Source organism: Limulus polyphemus, unplaced genomic scaffold (genome assembly GCF_000517525.1).
Source record: "Limulus polyphemus unplaced genomic scaffold, Limulus_polyphemus-2.1.2 Scaffold4276, whole genome shotgun sequence".
In the NCBI taxonomy this organism is placed as follows: domain Eukaryota; kingdom Metazoa; phylum Arthropoda; class Merostomata; order Xiphosura; family Limulidae; genus Limulus; species Limulus polyphemus.
Genome location: NW_013669886.1, coordinates 33,438 through 56,888, shown reverse-complemented (window position 1 = coordinate 56,888; position 23,451 = coordinate 33,438). Strand labels below are relative to the sequence as shown.

At 31.7% G+C, this 23,451-nt stretch overlaps 1 protein-coding gene across 2 annotated transcripts in view; it reads left to right on the top strand.

Annotated features, from left to right (window-relative positions):
• The window catches only part of LOC106470896 (probable glutamate--tRNA ligase, mitochondrial), a 63,851-nt gene that overhangs the window by 26,614 nt on the left and 13,786 nt on the right, over nucleotides 1-23,451 (top strand). Inside the window, exons 7-12 of one of the 2 annotated variants that reach the window (XM_013931473.2) lie at nucleotides 1,226-1,309; nucleotides 3,236-3,423; nucleotides 7,433-7,487; nucleotides 9,225-9,332; nucleotides 13,707-13,870; nucleotides 18,402-18,453. In XM_013931473.2, coding sequence (XP_013786927.1) covers nucleotides 1,226-1,309; nucleotides 3,236-3,423; nucleotides 7,433-7,487; nucleotides 9,225-9,332; nucleotides 13,707-13,870; nucleotides 18,402-18,453 — 651 coding nt within the window. The remainder of the gene's footprint in view (nucleotides 1-1,225; nucleotides 1,310-3,235; nucleotides 3,424-7,432; nucleotides 7,488-9,224; nucleotides 9,333-13,706; nucleotides 13,871-18,401; nucleotides 18,454-23,451) is intronic. The other variant, XM_022399534.1, reaches the window with a different exon arrangement.

Below are 23,451 nucleotides of genomic sequence, written 5' to 3'. Positions count from 1 at the left end.
ACTATTTCCTATAGATCATTTTCCAGATGGTTCTGCTATGATTAGTGTCTGGCAAAAAGCTTCGGCTGATATTTCTTTTGCAACATCTCTATCAACAATTGGTCCAGTTAACAACAAATTAAACAACAAGTTAAAAAAAAACAAATAAGTCAATGTAAACTTTGTGATATTTTGCTAGAAGAAAATATTTTTGTAGACAACTTTTGCTACAATAATAGTAATTTTTTTTAAGCTTGCAAAGGTTTCTTTTATAATTTTATACTTCATTTAAATTATGATGTTGCAGCTTGATAGGAAAATAAATGTTTTTGTGGAGCTAGGGTTGTTTGATACTTGTTAGGTTTTTTTAGATCATATTGCATTTGACCATATCAAGTTCTGTTTCTCTGATGCTTGTTAGGCTATGTTTGTATTAGGCCTTATTGACATAAGCAGCTGCTTGAATGGGCTAAGAAAATGATCAAAAAGAAATGTTAAATATATATATATAAATTATTATAAAATATGTTTATAGCTTAATTATAAAATACATTAAATGAAACATTCTGATTAATAATTAAAAATTTAACTTGCTTATAATTGTGATACTGAAAAAGAATAAAAAAAGCTACTCTTGTTGTGCATCATTTATTATAAACACAGTGAAACTGTTTATGTTTTTAAGTCAAAATGAAGACTAACTTTACAGTTGTAAAACAAACTCTTATTGGAAAAAAATTATAAGAATGTATGAAGAAGTCTACAACAAGATAAGCATTTATATATTTTTTTTTCAATTGACCTTAATGCCATCTAGTTTGGAGTTGGCCAGTATACTTGTAAGCCAAGAATTTTTGCACCCAGTGGCTGGCCCAGTCAGCAACAATAGAGTGCATGCTTTGTGACAGAGATTCGAACTTATGACCCAGATTGCAAGTCGAGTGCACTAGCCACAAGGCCATGCCAGGTGTAACATTTATAGTTTCCAGTAAAAAAATATCAAAAAGAAATATTTTCAGATTTTCAAAGCTGAGAATTCATACAAATATTTAATCGAAAGATATGATGTTTTACAGAAGCTACATAATATGTAGGGTTAATTGAATTTTTTTCCTTAGAATATGTTAAAGAACAGAAGTGTATTATACTGCTGTACAATTTATTATTCATAAAGCTTATTGCTGTTGTCTCCATTTCAGTTATCACAATAGTTATAAACAATGATTATTTATCTTATTGTTTTTTAAAGCTAGAAGATGGGCCTCTGACATTTCTTGACCAAATATATGGACCAATAACCTTGAATATTTCTGAAACTGAGGGAGATCCAGTAAGTTTTATGTAGTATTACATTATTCTTCAAATGGAATGCTTTGTTTAATAATTTTAAGTATTTCAAAAACTTAAGTAATTTTTTTAAAACCAAAAATACTGTGTATAATCAATACATGATACCCAAAACTATGTAAATAATTGCTTAGTGTTTCAGATCAGTGTTGTTTTTTTCTACATTTGCCATTGATAATCAAATTAAAAACTTATAGCTGTAGCTTTTGAAACTTAAAGTTGTGATGCTTCAAAAAGACCAAGTTTTAACTCTCACTTTCATGATATGCCATAACTATTTACCAATGTTTTTAAAACATTATTTAAGACTAATAATTTCTAATGTCTGCTTATGTAAAAGTTTGTATAATAAAATTATATACTTTATTGTCCATAAAATTAGTCTGATTTGACAGTTATGACTTTCAAAAATTTCCCTTCCAAAACTTGTAAATCTAATAGATTTTGACCAGAATTTACATCTCTGAATGTATTTATAGTTAAACTGTACGTATAAGTGTAATGAGTGATTAGGTTATGAACAAAGTTTCATTTCCCAGATGGTCATTTCAGGCTTGTTTGAGAAATACATTTATTACTCATTTATTTTGTCTTTTAGTTCTGATTCCAGTTAGGTTTTGTTTTAATTATTACCTCTATTGTAAAAAAAAACTTTTCCAGACATGCCTCTCACCCAAGACATATGTTTGGGCTAGTACTTAAAATATATTGAATTTTAAACTAATATTTATATTCTAATGCAAGTTAAAGTGTAGTCTTGTAGACTATTTAAATATTTAGGTATTTGGTGGAAAAGTGTTTATTTTTTACTTTATTTTTGTAATCAATTGTAATCTTTAAAGAAATATTATAGTGTAAATTAGCAATGAATCTGTTCAAAGTAGAAGAATGAAACTCATTTTGTAATTATAGTTTCTATATGATTTTTATAAAATATATTTTTTGTTCTTTAAATTTCTTGTTTCTTTATTAAGACAATTGAGTTTTAAAATGTTAATAAACTTTCCAAAACTAAGACTATCTTTGTAACACAGTTTCAGTTTCCTACACCATGGGCTGTCCCAGGTGTGTGGCCCCTCCCAATACTTAACTATGAAACCTTTCTTGTTTTCAGATGATTAGTCAAAATATTCAGCCGATACAATAAGAGTATAACAAACTGACTTTCAATCCAAATTGTCTAGTAACAGATACTGCATGATCAGTAACAGTGTGATTGTTTTGTCCTGCATGTGTCTTAAATGGGAAATGTTTTTATGAGATTTATATGTTAACTGTGAACTTGAATGCATTAATAAACCAGTTACAATTAATATTGATTGTTTTATTCATTCGTTTTTTCTCAACCTACAATTTAAATAGTTACTAGCAAGTATAATTTTTCACCTTACTCACTGAGAATGTTTTGATAAGGTTTTTTTATAAAATGCAGATCATAATTTTCAGTAATTTCTGTTTAAATTCTTCTTAACTCACTTAAGAATATAAAAAATATTTACTTGACTATGACAACATTTTCATATTAGTGTTTTTTTTTTACTTATTTTTTGCATGTCTCACTGTGAATAATTACCTAACATATATAAAAATTTTCTATCTTAATTAATATCTATTATGTAGATTCATGAGAGAAATGTAATTTTTGTGTTTAGTTGTTTAAAAAAATGTAATGTTTAAAGATATTGCAGGGTACATACATATACCAGTAAATTATGAAACAACTCAAAATATAATTTGTGTTAAAGGGTGGATGCTTTCATATTAATTGCAATAAATTTATATAAATCAGTTTTCACTCAGTGTAATGGGTTCCTGTTTGACATTTCTGTTTTTGAAGATTCATTTTAATTTTCATTTTTAGTTATCTTCTTAATCCATTTGAAATATTAATGATTCAGTATTGATGCAGGTTATAATAAAAAGTGATGGCTACCCAACATACCATTTAGCTTGTGTTGTTGATGACTATTCAATGGAGATCTCTCATGTTTTGCGTGGCGTAGAATGGCAGGTGTCTACACCAAAGCATCTGATGATGTATCAAGCCTTTGGTTGGACACCTCCAGTCTTTGCTCACCTTCCACTTCTCTTAAACAGGTGAGACATATGGCTAATTATTTCTATTATAATATAATTAATAATCATATCAGTGATCTCATAACTAATACAGCATCCGTTGAATGTATTGTGAATGATATGATTATATAAACTGTTGTTGCTTCATTAGCACAATTCAATGTTGAATGATATTTTGAGTTATGTTTAGCATTTTTATTCTTTTAGATATCTTCAGATTTTTCTTATTTATATTCTGTTGCAATTTATAAAAATTAGTTCCAGAATTAACATTTTTAAGATGGTATCATTAGTGTAACTATCCTAGAAGAGTAAATGTGCAAGATATATTTAGTTCTGAAATTATTCTTTTCACTTAGTTTTTGAAAAAAGTTTGAGTTTTTCTTAATTAAGGGTTATTAGTTTTCTTAAGCTAAATGTCAATTGTGTAAACTTTATATTTGTGTTTCGAGTTTAATGAATAAGTTTACAGAATTAAGAAGGAAAAACACCATCTGTAGTTACTTAAACTACAATTAAGTAACAAGAGACTACATCTTCATCTCTTAGCACCACAAATTACATGTATACATTGTGCTAGCTTAAATATGCAGTTTCCCCACTTGGGGTTTGATTTGAATGTAAATTTCTGAAGGTAGATACAAGGAGTAACATGTGTAATGTCATATTGTAAATAAACAAGCTGAACAAAAAAGACTGAACAACATTATATTTATTAACAAAATTTGTGTTTTTATTTATTTAGTCTGCTTTTTATTGTGTATTTTAAAAAATAATAGGCAATATTATAAAAACCACTTGTGTACATAAGGATTAATTTAAATATTTTAACTTAATACTTATGTGTAGAAAGACTTTTTTTTCAAGAGTTTAACCCTGTAGACACAATAGGGTCAAAATTTACATGTCATAAATTTTTATGGGGTTACATTCAGAATTTAATTAAAATACTTTATCAGTATATGTTAATGAATTTGGAATCAAAACGTAATTTATAATTCAAATTTTTACACTCTCTAAATTTTTAGTTTCTTAATTTCAAAAGGAAATATCTCATGGTGGTGTTCTGACTTCTTATTTAATTTTTTTTTCTCTTCCCTTGTAAGGACTTCAGATTATTCAACCAATTAGAAACACATACTATAGATATTGTCAAGTCAGAATATAAAATTTCAATATGTTCTTGCTCTGTTGAAAAACCACTATATTTGTTCAATCTACATGATACGTTCCTTTCATATCCTCTATCTTTTAAAAAAATGTCTGTCTGTAATTCTTGCCATTGATTTTTACATGTTTATAATCAAAGAAAGAGCATATTCTAAACAACATAAATTGTACAACTGCCTATTTTGAATTAGTGGTCAAAGCCAATAGTTTGTGAGGAGAGCTTGATGTGTTTAGACTAAATATGTTGCTCTGAACAGTAATGGAATTTTGAAACTCATTAATAGGTTAGCTAGAAAGTCAGGTAAATTATAGCAGTTTTTGGACATTCTTCCTGATATAGTTGTTGTGTTCTAAAATGTGTATTTGAAAGTTGCCTGAATTATTTTTAGACAGCAACATAATGAAAAAAAAAACATTGGTTTATTAAACCATGCACCCAAGTGCAAAAGGCCCCAAGGCTAAAGTACTAAATGTTTTGTATGGTGACATTTTGGACAGCCTTTTACCACCTCCTTCAATTACCATGCAGTCAAGGGCTATGTCTATCAATATTCACGTTTTTTTTTGTCGACCATTCATTGTCATAGTTTCCCACATATGATACCTTTTCTCTGTTGTTAGTTTACCCTTTCTACAGGGATTTCAGGGTCTATGCTGTTTAGTTTATAACTCAGTTACATTCTGGACTCTGCATTTTTTTCTTGGACTCCCAAACCTTCAGGTCTTTCAGTCAGCATGGGGATCACACCCTGAAAATGTAATGTATTTTTTCCAGATCCAGTTTTAGCATTTGTGTCTACCCCTTCCCCACTTTCTTCATTGCCTTTTCGTACATGCCTCTCCTCACCATTTCTATCCACCAGGCCTCTGTGGGATTGTTGTGGGAGACTCGTACCCTCCCTTTCTTCCTCTCCTTTTGTACCTATATACTTGGCTCCTCCATTAATGGGACTTTCTTTGTGGTGCACACTATTTACTCAAGTGTGTCTCCATCCTCCAGTTCTTTCTTGACCTCCATTTGGCACCATATTGGCAACTGTTTGGGAATTTTCCTACCTGATTGGTATCCAAAGTGGTATTTTCTCATCAGTTTTCCCTCCTTGTTTTTCGACATTTTGAACCCTATTATGGCTTGTTCCTGTGTCATGCACTCTTCCTTCCTTCCCTTTCCCAGTGCCCCTTTCCAGGTTTTTGGGCAAACTGCATTTGCTATATGCATTCACCATAGATACTTGATACTTTATGTTTGGATAGGACTCTTCTCATCCTACACTTCTCACAGACTTTTTCCTTACCTTTTCCTTGGTATCCCTTTTTTTCTCAACAGCATCGGTAGGGTTTCTTCTCAATTGAAACACTATCTTACTGGTCAGTTACCCTTATCTGGAGTTCTGTTCCTGGTTGTTTGTAATTCGTTATTACAGGTTGACATCCTGTAATTATTCTCTAACCTTTTCATTGACCCTCCTCTCTAAAGGTCGTTTTTGCCTGGTGGCTCTACAGGGATGTAACCCTGGCTGGTGATCCTCTTCCACCTCCCTGTTTTGTACCTTTTACCTCATACATCTTGTGGGTTGGGAGGTATATATGGAATCTCATGAGGTCACTTGTCTTTGGTCGGGTCAAGGTCCCACATCACTCTTTTGAAACTTCTTGCAATTCGTTGGGTGTTGGATCATTTCCTCCCTTTAGTACTTAGCAGGTAGGTCATTATCAAATTTGGCTGTTTGACCATTGTCTCTTCCAATTATCGACTGTGGGGCATCTGTTCTTGGGTTCTACGGTATAGAGGGAGTAAGCTGAACTAGGAGGGTGTGTTGCACTCCTATTGTCACATGCTCATTTGCACGCTATAATGCAGCTCTAACATGTGCAAACACACTAATGTAGGTGGGAGCACAAAGCTAGTGGTGAGCAAAAATTTGTGCATATAGAAGGCAGTACTTGTTGAGAAAAGCTATTATGTGAGAGGAGGTAGGTGTCTATCGGAAATACATTTTCAGTGTAGGAATATGTTAACTTTGCTTTATTTTTAGCAGTGACCACGTTCAACTAAGGAAGAAACTACTAGTGTAAATTATATTTGAGAAGTTTTTGTAGAATGTAACAGTTAATACATATCTCCATCATTGCATGTTCTGTGACATGTACAAATGTTGCATCAGTATTGTCACTACCTATTAAGTAACTTTCCAAGTGGCTTTTTCTCTTCTTGCATGTTTATTATGCACTAGAGAACTGTTTTAGTCTCAGTGCCTCCTTATATTAAAGATCATATACAAAATAGTCGGTAATGTTTCTTTAATAAAAATAGATGTTTTTCACTTGAATATTGGAAAGTGTTCCATTTTTATTTTCAGTTTATCTTTCATGGAACATATGCTGAATTGTTTTATTACCACACAGTAAATATACAAGTGCAAATAATTAGTTGATAAAAGAAAGCGGATCTTTAGGTTAAGCCTCTAGCTTATAAATCTTTATCAAGCATAATTACTAGAAGTTTTGAGTGACCCGATTGAAACATTTGAAAATTATAGAATTACAGAGATTACAATAATTATGGTTTATATGCTATAATGAATTATACGACTGAAAAACTGTTTTATGTCTTTTTACATAAGTTGTAACATTTTAATACAGATGTAGCACTTTTAAAGCCTTTTAAATTGAAATTGATGTGAAAATTATAAGCACGTTCATAAATTTTAATATCTTTGCTTAAATTAGATAATGGCAACATACTGCACTTTTAAGACATGGTACATGTACAAACTATATTCTGGTTCTAGTGATATAAGCTAATATACAAATTCACATGCCTTATAAAATATACCTGAAATATTCTTTTTGTCATCAGAGATGGGACCAAATTATCGAAGAGACAAGGAGATATTCATGTTGAGAATTTCAAGGTACGTAATGTAAACTTATAATGATCAATGTAGAACATATTTATGTAAACATCTTTACTGTAAAAATCATGTAGATTTAGTTTATGATGTATATCTTTATGTTTTTATACATAGATTTACATTTTTTTTAATTTGAGGGAATCATAACATGTATATACACAATGTGTATGTTTTATTTCAGGAATTTGTGATCTATAAGATAAAATTACAGGGTATTGGTTTATTACTAGTCTATTAATGGAGTTTGGAACCCTGCAGGCCTATCTTATAACTGTGTGTGTGTGTTTGTTTACATATGGATAAATTGAGAGATTTATGCTGGGTTCTTTCAATCAAAATCTTTAGCTTAACACACTAAGTGCAACTTCCAACATTTCTTCTAGTTATTCTTCCGTCTGATCCAAAATATTATTTTTTAACAAAACATTTTGAGAAAGAAAATGATCACCTCTTTCACCTTGGAGAAACTATAATACATAAATTCATGAATAATTAAATAGCATCTGCTAACATACCTGTCTCAAAATTTCAATTAATTTTTGTCCTCTTTTTTTTTAGGCAAAGCATAGTCTTGCAGAAATTAAATTCAGATATGAATAAGAGTTTTTATCCATAAATTAAGCTGCAAATGGTTTTCAAATTATACTTTTGGATTCAGAATAAGTTTCAAACTAAAGACTGCTTGGGTGACTGTAAAGCATCCTATATTGGAAAAATCCTATGTCAGTTAAACAGAACTGTTCAGAAAGGTTGAAATCCTTATGGTTTCTGTTCAGAAACTTTTTGAATCTTATGACCTTCCTATCCATATACACAGACAAAAAAATGAAAAATCAGTTTCTATTGACAAGTTAAACAACAATCTTAGTTCCTTTCTACTATGTTCCCCAGTGGGACAGTGGTAAGACTACGGACTTACAATGCTAAAATTCTGGGTTTGATTCCCCATGGTGGATACAGCAGATGCCCAATGTGGCTTTTCTCTAAAACACTAAAGATGAGCCTTTCTACTATTTTTATTTTAAATAAAAGACATTTTTATACAAAGATAAACTTATTTTTATTCTGACTCCTTTAAAATATTCTTGTTATATATATTGTTTGCACTTTTAGTTTTAAGTTTTTAATTTGTTAAACTTCTAATAAGAAACTGCAATTATTTCTGCATGTTATATATATTCTTGAAATTGTTACCAATGGTAGTTTTATATCTTAAATATCATTTTAATAAATATGACCTAATCTTAATATTGGGGTTCTACATACTCCTAGTTAAATAAAATCTTGGAAATATAGTTTAAAGGTAATGTTGAATCTAATAAATTTATCAACATCCAATCAATGAAATTATAAAACAAAATAAAAATTAGTAAGTTGTATGTTCCGTATCTTGCTGTTTTGTCTTCTAAACTTAGGTAGAATTATTTTTTTATGTTAACACATCCTATGTTTTGCATTAAGGTGTGTTAGATCAACATCAAAACATTAATTTTCTACATTGTATGCTCACATGAAGATGGTGCATATAGTAGTACACTTTTTTGTTGTTTTTGTTTAGGGGTTCAGTAATAATGTTACATTTTACTTAAAAAATATAACATTTGTAGGTGAAATGTCAAATATCCCAAATTATTCAATAATTTTATCATGAGAAAAGAATACATTTGTCTCATACTTTGTGGATTTTACTTTTAATATTGATTGGTTTCATGATAACTTTTTTTTATATATATATAGAATGAAGGTTACTTCCCAGAAGCAGTGATAAACTTTATTGTTAACATTGGTGGTGGATTTGGAAAGCACCAAAGGAAGCTGTTTCCAATTGAGGAATTAATCGTAAAGGTAAAAAATTTCCTTGAATCAGAATATTAGTATTATTTGTTACACCTATTATTATTTTATGTTTGGTAGTTAATGACAGTTAATGGTAAAAGGCAAATAATTTTCCATATAATGAAAGATATAGGAATGAGGAAATATTTTATTTTCATTTCATTTAACCCATTCACTGCAGCTGGGATGTATATTTCCAAATGTTCCCACCCCCCTCCTCATGCTGCAACTCGGAGAAATGTTTCTCATTTGTCGACGCTGTTTACACCTTCCTCTGTTCGGTCCAGGTTCATCATCTTGACTATCATCACTAGATGGATAGTTAGCATCCTCCTGTCTCATTGCCTTTTCATCATCATGCATTTGAATACCATTTGACTCACTTTCACTATCTTCTAAGCTATCTGAGTCAAGTGCATCAAGCATATTTACATAGTAATTAGGGTTATTACTTTCTACTCCAGCAATGCGGGCACGTTTGGCACGCAGTTGTTGTATATTCTGCTTGGGCATCTTGTTTGTTACTGAAGAGCTGAGTGGAAAACATTGAAGGAAACTATATATCAACATTAGGTGGAATGCCAATAAATACTTTCCAACTCATTTTACTCCAATATGTCATGCATGGCAATTTTGAGTGACAATGGGAAATATACGTCCCAGCTGCAGTGAAAGGGTTAAGTTTCATGATAGCACTTTTGGTCAACTTGTGTATGCCTTCCAGGATGGTCCTCAAAATCGAAAGTTTGAATTTCCTTCATGGTACCCCATAATTTTTTTACAATCTACAATATAACATTGCATGTAAGATTTCACCGTCATTGGTCAACATTTAGAGATCACTCAACACTATTATTTATATAGCTATGTAAGTTTATTGGGTCATGGTAAACAGAAATAAATAAAATCATCTCAAAATGCACTGAAACTTTATTCACAATAAATGTGAAGGTAAATGCAAATAAAAGATTGTTATAAATATTAAACAAGTTATTTTTTTAAATTGGATATACAATTTAGTTTTAGAAAACTTTAATTGAACTATCTCCAACTTGTAGCAATTTTTTAGCATCTGGAAATTTGTTCCCGTGCTCTGCGACAACTTGCAACAGATATTGCTTTTGCTCCTTATTTTTGGTGATGGAGCAGTTAAAATCTTGTACGAGCTTCACTTGTCTATTGGCTGAATCATTTACTACCTGGAGGTTTTTGACAAACTGTTTGGGATGTTGAAATTCTTCATTTTGTTTCCAATAATTTTGGGTCAACTGATCTTAGGAAGTTATGAAGAATGTCTAGAATATCAACGAACTTTAAAGTATTGGCTGTCATGAAATCATCTAAGTTTAATTTTCAACATATCTTGAGTCAAGTTTCACTTGATGGTGTAGTTTCTCATTTACTCATTTTTCTAGAGTTCCACCATCCTTTTCTTTATTCTGTTGTCAATGTTAGCATCAAAGAAGGCTTGGGCAATTAATTCTTCAATTAGGTACCATAAATGCCTGCAGAAAGCTACTGTATGGTGCTGTATTTCACAAGAGAGTTAATAAAATTGAGATAATTTGCTGGAGCTACAGTTGGATTCGAACTTGAAATCCAAGCCCTTGTGTAGAGCAAAGAGGCAAACATGCTGAGATCTCTGAGTGACCTCTCTTTTCTTTCAGTCATTTGAAACTGATTTTGGAACATCTATACTTTCATGGAATAAAGAATCTTGGCCATCCACTTGGCCTGGTGCATTGCTCCTGGAGCCATGAATCGAATACCACGTGGTGACTTGTCACCTAGAAAAATGATCATTAGTTCCAACAATTCGTGATAGTCATCTCTTGGCTCCTTCTTGGGAAACTTAAGAACTTCCAGTCTGAGTGTGTTTTGAGTTTTCAGTATTTTAGAACATATCTGGTCACTCATGGCAGTACTATAGCATTTCTGATCAATGCTGGACCACTTATGATGGAATTGTTTGAATTGACCAATTTCTGTGCCTCACGATGCTCCTAGATAGTGCATGAAAACATCTCTTAGAATTATACCATATATATGATGCCGACATGCAAGGTGAAGGAGATCTCTTCCAATTTCGATTAAATGGAAAGTAGCCAGATGACCAGTATTAGAAGCCGTTGTATCGAAACTCAATGCTTTGATATTGCCTTAAATGTCCCAGTCACTTAATGTTTTCATGACAGCTTCACTTGCTGCTTTTCTAGATCCACTGCACAACTTTAGCACTCCAAACAGCTGATTGACTTTATACTCTGACACTAAAACTGCTAACCTGTCTACCGATTTTTGCTTGGTGATGTCTGGCAACATTTTACAATCCCAGTGCACAGTTAATGGCACATCTGAAGGGTTGAATTCATCCTTGACATTATGAGCCACTTCTTTTTGGTTAGCAATTCTGCTTCTTCTTATTGATGACCTATTTATTGTAAAGTCTGATACATCATGCCCTAGAATTTGCACTGTCACTGCCAACAAATATGTTGCATCTTGGTCATTGATATTGGTGCAATCCAGAGCCAATGCGATAACTGATGAAATTATGTTGTGGAGCCTTTGTTTTTGGACTATGTATTAACATTTTTCAGTTCAAGGGCTTCATTACTCTCCTCTTCAGATGAGGACATAAACTCAATTGAGGCATAGTAACCAAATTTTCGTTTTTGGCATTTCTGCATGACAGCATCTTTCTTCTTCATAAGTTTTTCTTTCCATGGAACATTGTTCTTTTTTCGTCAGTACACAATCTGCTCTAGTCACGTATCCCTTTCTTTCACCATGCTGATCAATCAAGAATAAACGATCATCTTCTATCTTAATTAGCTTTGTGGCATTAGCATGAGCAATGTCAAAAAGATTATCAAGTTTCTCATGAAAAATTTTTCATATGAGTTGTAGTCTTTCATTATGAGTTCTTTTTTATTTTCTTCCATGAGTTAAATATTTTCTCTAACTTTTCAGTGGCACTGCACTCTATAGTTGTTGGTATATGAGCTATGGCTGAATAACTTCCCTGATGGTACACCTTGCACTATCTCTGATACTCATCTTCAGTGTCATATGTTTGTGAAAGAATACAGACAAAACTTGGCAACATGTTGGCAGCTTCCTGCCTGTATTTTTTCGTTAATTTGTCCCACAAGCCAGATCTTGATACACTTTCGTGTTTGAGTTTTACATGATGACAAAGCAATATTTTCAGAATCCTCCATATTAAAAGAAATTAATGAAATAAGTAAACAACTTCACAAAACAATGCCACAACAAAATCTAAAACCCTTGTGCATGTGCTTGTCTTTATATAGATGTTGCTAGTCAAAAAAGAGAATTTTGTGGAACTTTCCAGATCATTTTGTTCCATTGCAGAAATCGAGAATATTCTACACAATAAAACATTACTACTTGGATTTATAATTTAGTTATAATCAATTTTGCTATATTATTAATTGAATATCATGAATGAATTTAATTAATTATACATATGAATTTATTACTTTATATACATTCTCTATTCTTTTTCATTTAAACTATACATTTATAAATGTTCTAAAACCATCGCAGGCCCGTGCACTTTGGAGACCACCTTATTTGTCTTCTGTTAACATTTTTTTGATGTGATCAAAATGTAACTATCTTTTGATAAAAGTTAATATCAAGACATGGTTGATATCCAATAACAATTAGTAAACAGTAATGTAAGATAAAATAAATTCACGGAGACTTCATAACATGTTTTAATGTGATAAACATTTCAACTGCAGTTGACATCATAAGATACAAGCATTTTGTGTGCAACATTTTGAATGGCCCACTGGAAAAAATTGTGAATCATTGTGCATGGGGTTGTATGCAGATTTACACAAGGTGCAAATGAAGGGTTAAATGTAGAGGCATGTTAAGCTGATGTGTTCATGTTGTATGATGAAAGAAGGTAAAATATTGCAATTGTAAAGGTCAATTATTGTCATTATAAGGCTCTACTTCATTTTAAAACTGTATCATTATTTTATGAAATAGAGGTACAACTTAGATCAATTAAATTATTGTTGCTACTTAATGAAAATGTATCTCATGAGTAAAGTTTTGGTGTTGTCATGTGATGAATCCATTGTTGAAAAAACAAATAATATTGTTACCATCTAATTAAAAGTACAAGCCCATATATGTGGAAAGTACTGGAAAAATGTCAAAACCTATTCACTTAATGATCTTATACTTTAAAAGTAAACCCATTTTAAGTACTAGTATTTGTAATGATGAAATTTGGGAATGTTATCTAGTGGTAGATCAAGTCTTCTGTTATAGAAAGATTGTTAATTTTTTTTGTTTTTTCTTTATTTTTTTAAAACGATCTCATCTGTCTTTTTATAGTTTAATTTGGAAAAGGTGAATGTAAATTCATGTCGAATAGAAGTAGAGAAGATGAAAGACTATAATCGCCAGCATCTTCAACACATAATGGAAGATGAGAACAATCTCCAGGATTTGGTGAATCAACTGAAAAATTTAGTACTAGAAAAATTTACAGAAAAGAGGTGAGTTTCTGCCTAATATATAATATTGGAATACTAGCATTGATACTTCTTTTGTAAGAGTTTGAACTTAATATCAAATAATTCTGTAGCATGTCAGAGTTAAAAATGCACTATGTACATATTTAAGTGAGGTCTGTAAGATACTTAATATAAGACCCTAGGATTATTAGAAGAACATATTGGATAATAAAGTAGTTTTTTTTATTACAACAACTTAATCTTGTGAAGTGTAAGTATGGGCAATGTTAGGCTAAATTTTATTCTGGGTATTTCTATTACTTTTTTATGTGCCAACTTTATTTAGAAAAGTTTGAGCAACAAACTTATCTTTCTTCTGGTTTCCATCTGCTGTTTGCCATGGCAGGAGAGATCTGTATTGATTATAGAAATCCATCCGAGCAATATTGGCTGAAATGAATCAAACCATTTTGGAAAAGTATAAGAAAATAAATTTCGAAATGATTTGTCTGCTACATTTTTATCTAATTTTTTACTCATCTTTTTAATACCTTCTTGCACCTGTACAATAATTTCTTTCACAAGCCTACTACTGGTAATGATTGTAATATGTGTTGGCAAAGTCAGAAGGAAAGATTTTTCTTTTAATGTTCAGAAATTTTTAGAACTGACAAATATTTCTGCTCTTGTCCATGTGGATAAGGAATTTAGATCCACTCTTGTTTTAAAGAGCCTTATATGGTTTAGAAGTCTTAGAACTCTTTCACAGATACTTCTATCAATAACATTAGTTTATAAAATTCTTTAAAATATCTGCAGCTGTTAGCAACCTTTCTTGATGATTAATGGACAATAGAAATAATGGTTAGTATAGACAAAACATCTTGGTAAAATATTACAGGATGACTCCTGCTTATTCATTTCTGGTTTCCAAGAGATTCCAAATGTTTAGCCTTTGGCCAATGGAAGCTGAACAATTAACACCAAAGAACTTTTTTTTGGGGGGGGTAGGGGGGCATCACATTAATTGTAAATACTCAGTGGAGGTCAGAGTGTGCATGCCACAACCTTTTACAGTGTGCCATTGAACATGGTATAATATATTTAATGCCAGAGTTACCAACTGTTCACTTTACTCTACGTTGCTGATTTAGCAACGGTTTATGGTAGAGGACAGAAAATACCTGATATATTATACAGGGATACTGAAAAAAAGATAGATATGTATTTTGGAAGTCCTAGATGCTATGCAAATGGAACATAAAAACTGTAGAATGGACAAAAATATCTTTATTCTTCCTATGAACATCACCTTGCACTCCCACTTGTCAGAGTCTGAGTAAGACTGATGTCAATTTATAGACATATCTTGAATACAGATACTTTTGGAATAGGTATTTCTTTTATGCACAACAAACATGTACATTTTACTAACAGTTTACTATGTAATGTAGATACATGAAAATTTGGAGTTATAGTCACTATTCCTTTTCCTGTACAGGGCTTGTCCGTTGGATCTGCCTTGGGCACATTTGGCTAAATTGGCATAGTTACAAGGATTCACGAGTTGTTATCAGATGAGAGGGCTGCATATTTGTAATTCTTTGTATGGAAACACTAGTCATGGAGCCAACATTACAACCTTTGTATTGTACCAGATCCATAGGTGACATCAATGCTGTTATCAGAATCACACCTATTATTTTCTTTAATATCTTGATAAAATACAAAATAAAATTTAGTATAGGAACTGAAAGACTTTTATGCATAAAATGTTTTTTGGCACTTTTCATTCGGTGTAAAGAGACTAGTTTTAATGTTGGATGTTTCCATAGATGTATAATGATCTGGATTGTTTGCTCATTTTTCAGGGTTTTTTCTGAATAATGGAAGAATAACTTAATTCAGATTTTAACCTTGCCAACAATTCATTATTTGATTTAACAATAATTTTCCAACATTAAAATTACTGTTTGCTGAATATCAATACGAACTTTAATAAGATGCTTGACAAACTTTTGAGGAGAGAAAGTTCTCCTTTATAACCCATTTTTAAACAAACAGCACTCATGAGCTATTTTCTGGCAAGTTTCCATACATTCCTGTGTTCCATACTTAACTGTTGTGTGGAGTAACAAACAGCAACAGATATGAAACACAAGAATTTGATTTAATAAATAGATATAATTAAAAACTAAATCAGTAACAAACAAACAGAACGTTGAGAACTCGGAATAATGAGTAATTTAAAAATAGATGTATTAAGGAAGTTTTTATAATGATAATACTGATCTTCTATACTTAGTGTCCTAGGTTAGTGAAATTTAACTAAACAAGGGATAAAACAAGTATAATTTAGATAAATTAACAGCTGATTAACTGGCCTCATACAATTATCCTTTATGAAGATTTCAAAAAATCTATTTAGACTGTTGTTGTTGTTGTCATTATGCTGTTCCCTTTTTCATGCTTTAATAATTCCCAAATTGCCCTAGGATAGTACTTGGCAAAAGTTTGAGTGGTGTCTAGCAATGTTTGAACCCTGCACACAGTTATGAAGTGTCTGATATATTGTAAGTAATCCTCTTTACTCTGATTGTATAGCCACAATAGGGTTTCCAACAACAACAAAGCAGTTTACCATCAATACAGAAGTTAATCTCACTGTAGAGTCCACAGTCGAGCCACCAACTTGTAAGAATGTGCTTTCATTATAACTTAGTCTCTCCTCCATTCCTCGCTGTGCTTTTATAGGTTTCAGTAGCTCATTTTGGGGTCACGAGTTTTGTGTAATCCACCAAGTCTGTAGCAAGAGAGTTGAACTGTTTTTTTACCTTCATAACTATATTATTTTTATTTGTTGTTTAATTAGTGCTATTATGTGAGTGGAAAAAAAACAATTACATTATGGGACCTGAAACTCTAAAATAACATACCCAGGCAGCTTATAAAATTATATACATATATTTATTTATTTTTTCAACTCGCAAAACATTTGCAGTAATTTTCATGCCATTTGCTTGAATCTTTCTCAATATATCATATTCACAAATACAAATATCAGTAGCAAAAGCCATCCATGTGCCCCGGGATAATACACAACATAGTAAAGTGAGATCTACTTCTGGAAACAATATGGGTTGCAGTTGTATTTCCATTCAATTGTTGCATATCTCAAGCAGCTTGAGAATGAAACAGGTCTTCATGCTGTTCTATACAAAACATATTGATCAAGTAGCCAGATGTAGAACCCATGTATTTCTGTACTATTGTACATTTGAAACTGGCACTGAGAAACTGTTATCCTCATATGATAAATGGGTTTTAAAAGCATGCAGGGAGGATTAGTGTGTTGTGGACATGACACCCTTACCACTGAACTTTTTTGCATTGAAATTATGTAATGCAACTATTGTAAAAATACATTGTTGTCAGGTAGAGCCTGAGTGGAATTTGTCACATGAGACTGTAATGATGTGGTGAGGTGAGGCTCCAAAATCATTTTAATATAACATGCTTGACATCCACAGACATACTTTGTTTTATTCAATTTTATATATGTGTAGTGGGTACATAGTACATACCCTATTCCTCTGTATTCCCTCCTAAAAAATTAAACATGTTTCTAAGCTCATATACTAGTTTCAGCCTGAGATATTACTTTTCATAGTATGACTAGTCAAGGAAATTATCTGTTGTTTCATAAAATGCTGTTTCTTTATGTTTTTTGTGACCTTATGACTGTTGCATGGAGTGGGAATATTTTCTAATTCCAGTGGCCATTTTCTGATTTATCAGCTGCAGAGAGAATGTGTATTGTAAATGCAATTTTGGCACTCTCACATCAGATTTAATCCAAATTTTGAGGAAGATTGCTCATTTCACATTTGAGAATGTAAAGACTTACTGCCAATTTTTGGTCCTTGTTTTGGTATACTGGTGGTCTTGCACATTTAAATTTAATTTCAAGTTAAGCTTGAATTAATCTTTTTTAATACTAGATACAGAATATTTCACTTTCTTTTAATTTTTCAGTATTTTTCAAAGCAATAGTCATACTGCCACAGACAATCAATATTTTAATCAGCCATTCTTCTGATTTTGCTCAAAATAAATCCTTTTATATCATTCAGACTTCAACAATGTGTCTTGTTTCTGTCATTTCACGTGTAACAAATTGCAACATTCATAATTACAAATATTACATCTATGAACTTCTGTGTCTTGTGGAGAACTGCGTGCTGGGACTATCTTTGAATTACTTCATCTATGTAGTATAGTTATTGTCCTTGTGAACTCACAGTATTTTTGGTACCCTAAAATACCATTCTGTATTTCAAAGTTTATAAGAAAACGCCTGCATTTGAAGAATTGACAGAATTATTAGAAAATGTAAGATTTATTTTTCAGAATTCAACATTAAAAGAGAAGCAGAGGGCATTTTGACTTCATCATTTCTTGAATTTTTGACAACTGTCATTGTATGTATGATCTATAATTATTGTGTGTTTAAGTTTTCTTGCAGTACTTCATTCCTCTTAGTATGATAATATTAAGTATTTTTTTACTGTAGTCATACTGATTTGTCTGACAAGCATCTGAAGAAGATACTTCTCTTGAATAAGGTGAGATAGTTATTAAACATTTATACGGCTTTTAAACCATTGTATACAATTCTTTAATAGAAAAAGAAGTACAAATATATTGTGTGAATTGATATGGTGTGATAATTTTGTATATGAATTAGTACTGTGTTTTTTTTTTTTACGTATACATCAGCATGAACAGATAGTTAGGAAAATATTATTTTTCATACATATTTTGCTTACCTGGAATACGAGGCATGGTGGCTATGGTGTGTGACTCGCGATCTACATGTTGCAGATTTAATTCAATCACCAAATGCTCACTCTTTCAGCTGTGAAGGTGTTATAATATGAGAATCGGTTCCACTGTTTGGTTAGAGTAGCCAAAGGGTTGATGGTGGATGATGTTGACTAGACTAGCTGCCTTCTCTCTGTAGTCTTTCACTTCTAACTTAGAGACGGTCCTTGAGAAACTTTTCAAAAAGTTCATTACACACAAAAAACCTTGAATTTGCTTGTGATCTCATGCTTTTTGAAGAATTTTATGTAAAATAAACACTGAATAAATGTATTGATGAAATAGATATCTGAGTGTAGAATAAGAATCTGTTTTACATATAAGTATCTGTAAAGACAAAATAAAAATGTTTATGTTTATTGGTTAGCCTTTTATCTTTAGTTATTCTGTTTAATTAGTACTAAATTAAAAGTACTTTTGGAAGATGTTTAATACGTAGAAAAAATAATTAGTTCTTGAGTCTGAAGTATGTATAATTAACTAAGTTCCAGATACAATATACTTGAAAGAGTTTTAAGTTAAATATTGTTTGCAAAACCAATGAAATTTGATTAATATTTGCAGTGATTATTTATGATTCATATTATGTCATCAGTTATTACTGAACTGAGGTAATAACTATCAGTATCACCAATCATCAGTAATAAGTCAATACTAGATACAATGTTGCTACACATGTAAGAAACAAATAAAATTTTAATAATAATTTCACTTTTTTATGGCAAGGTAATAGAACTTTATATAAGTGATGCTGCAGATTCTATGTAGCACTATGTAATACTTTCCCAACATGGTTTGCACGATGACTGTGATTATACACTGTTGTCTAATACGACCATTTTTATTGTAATAAGTTTCTCCAACAGATGATGTGGTCGAATTTTAAACCACTCATCTCAACAAACATTCTAAATACCCCTAATTTCTGTGAACTTTGCTATTAAAGAGCAGCTTAAGCAGACACAATAGCTTTTGGAGCTGCATCAAATAACTTGACAGGCACATTGTTGAATGGAACTGCTATGATTGTTTGACTATCTTTCTCTTGAATGCAGCTGCTGATTTTAAAGTGTGGCTGGAAGCTTGTGTGTCTTTGTCAGTTTTAAACCCTTGTTTATTATCTTGTTAATGGTTCCAGGAGATACCCAGCTTTATTGAAGTAGGTTTTGGAGTTTTGTTTTGTAACAATGACATTCTAATTGTGGCTGAGTGTTGTTTTGTATTGGCATGAGACATCGTTTTAGAGCTCAATGCTGTTTAAATGTTTGTACTTTCACGAAAAAATTAAAGACTTCTTTGAAATGTGTCCTTTGGCATTACATTGCTTAACAATTTCATTGTATGAATATTTCCTCGTGAAAAGGCTTTTTATATTTTTCTGTAATCACAAGTCTGCTTATGGCAGTATTGCACTGTTTAATGATTGAGAATTTGTTAGGAACTAAATGTATAGATGCTGAAAGCATCATCTGCTGTGCCATGTCTTACATTTGTGGCAACACACCACTGTATTAGTAAGTACAAGTCACTCAAATAAAGTGAAAATAACTTATCTTTATTATTTTATAGGTTTTATTTCATAGTGCATTAGAATACTGTGATAATGGAACTAACAAACACATCTTCTTTTATAATTTCAATGTTGGAAACAGAGCTCAGGTTAGTGTTTGATATGTTTGTAAGACTGTTTCATGGAAACATTTTCACAAGCTCTAGTTTCTTTCCTTGTTTTTATACATGTTGACAAAACATTTCCTGATGCTTCTTTGTTGCATATGTTAATATTGGCATAATAAAACAGTTCTTTTAATATGTGAAATCTTTGCAGTAAATTTACGTATTACTAACAAAGATCTGGCTAGGAATCTTTGTGCAGTGCATGAGTTAACTTTTATTGGAGGATAATATTCATAGTAGTATATAAATTAGTTTGTCTAAAAAAATCTTTTATTCTACTGCAAAATTCGCATTCATGGAAGGTACTATTTCCCCAAGTATCTGATTTACATGTCAATTATAATTACAAACTTGACTAGACATGCGAAACTACAGTTTGGGAACCACTGTGCTAGAGCATCAAGGACTTACATTTTAGATTTTATTATACACTAGCTGAATTACTCGTTCCGTGCACAGGTGTCCAAAGTACTTGAAATAGGTATTTAAAAACACAAAGAAATTTCTTTTTAGAACATTTGTTTAAAAAATTCAATTTTCATAACATTTCAATTTTTATCTAAACCTTTGATTTTCAAACACAAATTACACAATGTAAATTAAAGCTTCTTGATATACCATAGTGATGAGCTGCCAAATGTAATATTTGCCTTCTTCTATTTCTTTCCCCTTCAGTTTCTCTTAAACTTCTTGATATAGCTGACTCCCTCATTCCTTCAAGCCTTTCGTTTCTTAATTCATCAGATTCTTGTGAGTGTATTTCAGCTGTTCTAACTCTTTCAGCTTCAAGCCTTACTTCTCTTTCTTCCTGTGATCTATTTCTCCTCCTACTGGCTTTTCTAACTCTTGCAGCTTTTAGCCTTGCTGTTCTTTCCTCTTGTTATTCATTTCTACTTCATTCCGCTTTTCCTGCAGCCTCTGAACTATTTTATTGAAAGAGATTTTGATGTGGCTTTTCTTGGCATTTTAAAGGTTAAGCATACATATTACTTTTCTCCTAAAGGGCTAATAATCAAATGAGAGCTAAAGTCATTTACATTGAATTTTAAACAAAGGGAAGTGATCAGTCCTTTATATCAGTTTCTTGCTAGAGAAGTGATCGGTATAATACTTTTTAATACTTAATACTTTTTAAATATACTATGTTCATTACAGTTACACATAAAAATAACACAACAGTAGTCTACTGCATTCTATTGCAAATGAAAGTTTTTAATGGCCAAAATCTCTTTGATTCCCAAAACAAAGTAATTTTCGACGGTTTAATAATTTTAAACTTCACTATTGTTAACATAATATCACTGAAAGTTAAAACACACTAAACACTCATTAACACTTCTGCACACTTTGTCCAATGCCAAATTACTTTGAGACTGTGGTGAAATTCCATCTACCAATCTTTTTAAAACACAGAGCACTGATACATGTAGATGAAGTTTGAGTAGTTTGTCCTACCCATTCTCTGTTTAAACACAAAATAGTTCCTTATTTTAATGATAGATTTAACTTAAACCTTAAATTTTAAGAATCACTGCACAATAAAGTATTGAGTCTTGTTTGTTTTTTCAAGGCATATTTACCAGTGAATTGTAGTGTTATAGGAAGAGTCATAAACCTAAAAATGCCACAGTAGAGTGAGCCACACATTCAGCCTTACATTGAAAAAGAGGGACATATTTGATCATTAGCAAAATTAACCCAGAAAAGTGGTTCTGTCTCAATAAAGTTTCATGAGCTTTGAAGATTTCTTTTACAGTAGAATTTCCCACTGTTTAGAGAAAAGGAACAGACAGTGTTACAATATTACAACAAAAAAGAAAAATACATAAATATGTGACATGTTGCAAGTTGTTTGGCAAAATCAAATGTAAACTTTTTTTGTGGGAAACCTGGTGGGAATTTTGACCCCTTCATGTTTCTTGTGGGGACTGTAGGAGTCACCATGCCAAGTTTGGTGGAGATTGATCAAGTAGTGTGTGAGGAGTTAGCAGACAGAGAAACATACAATTTTGCTTCTATATAGAGATTAGATGGGGGTCCAACACCCCTTCCTCTTGTCAGCCTGTATCACCTTGTCAAGTTGTGCTGACTTAGTAGTTTTTTGAAATTAGACTGGTGTTCACCTCCCACACCCTCATGTACTTCCTCATGTCATCCTGTATTATTGTGTCAAGTTTGGTGCTGATTGATCAAGAAATGAGGAAATGTATAAGGAACAGATATGCACACACACACACACATTGATGGTTATTTATATAGATTATATGGGGTCCACCCCTCCTCTTTCATGTCATTCTGTTTCACTGTGTCAAGTTGTGCTGATTTGGTAGTTTTTCCAGAATTAGATTTGGGTCCAACCCCTACTAGGAAGTTTGACCCCTCCATGTTACTTCTTGGGACTGTAGGAGTTGCATGCCAAATTTGGTGGAGATTGTTCAAATAGTGTGCAAGGAGTTAGAGAGACAAATATTATTTTGCTTTATATATATATATATATATATGTAGTTTTTGGGGGTTTTCTCTTTGGACTGTCTTCCTGGCTTTTGCTTTTTTAGCTTACTAAGCTGAAGAAGCGTGCTTTAACTTGGGCATTTTCAAAATTGAAACATGTGGTGACTAAACCATACGCATTATTACAGAGTTGTAGCTGAGGGTTCCAAATGGTCAAAATTTGGTGATGTTGCAGTAATGTGTCTTCTTGACAACCAAGAAAATGTTATGGGGAATTTCAGTCAATTATTATGATTTTTATGCACCATCAACACCAAGCATAGTGTATACCCCATTCAATTTTATTACTTGTCATATTCTCTACCAACCTACCTTCAACTATAATCTAACACTATTATATGCCCAAAGTCATTGGACAGACAGAATTTTGACTCCTCCATGTTACTTCTGGGGACCATAGGAGTCACCACGCCAAGTTTGGTGGAGATTGATTAACTAGTGTGCAAGGAGTTAGCAGACAAACATGCAACAGATTTTGCTTTTATATATATACACCTGGAAAAAAGTTAAGCACCCCCAAATATTTTTCAGGATTGCTTATTGAAAATAAG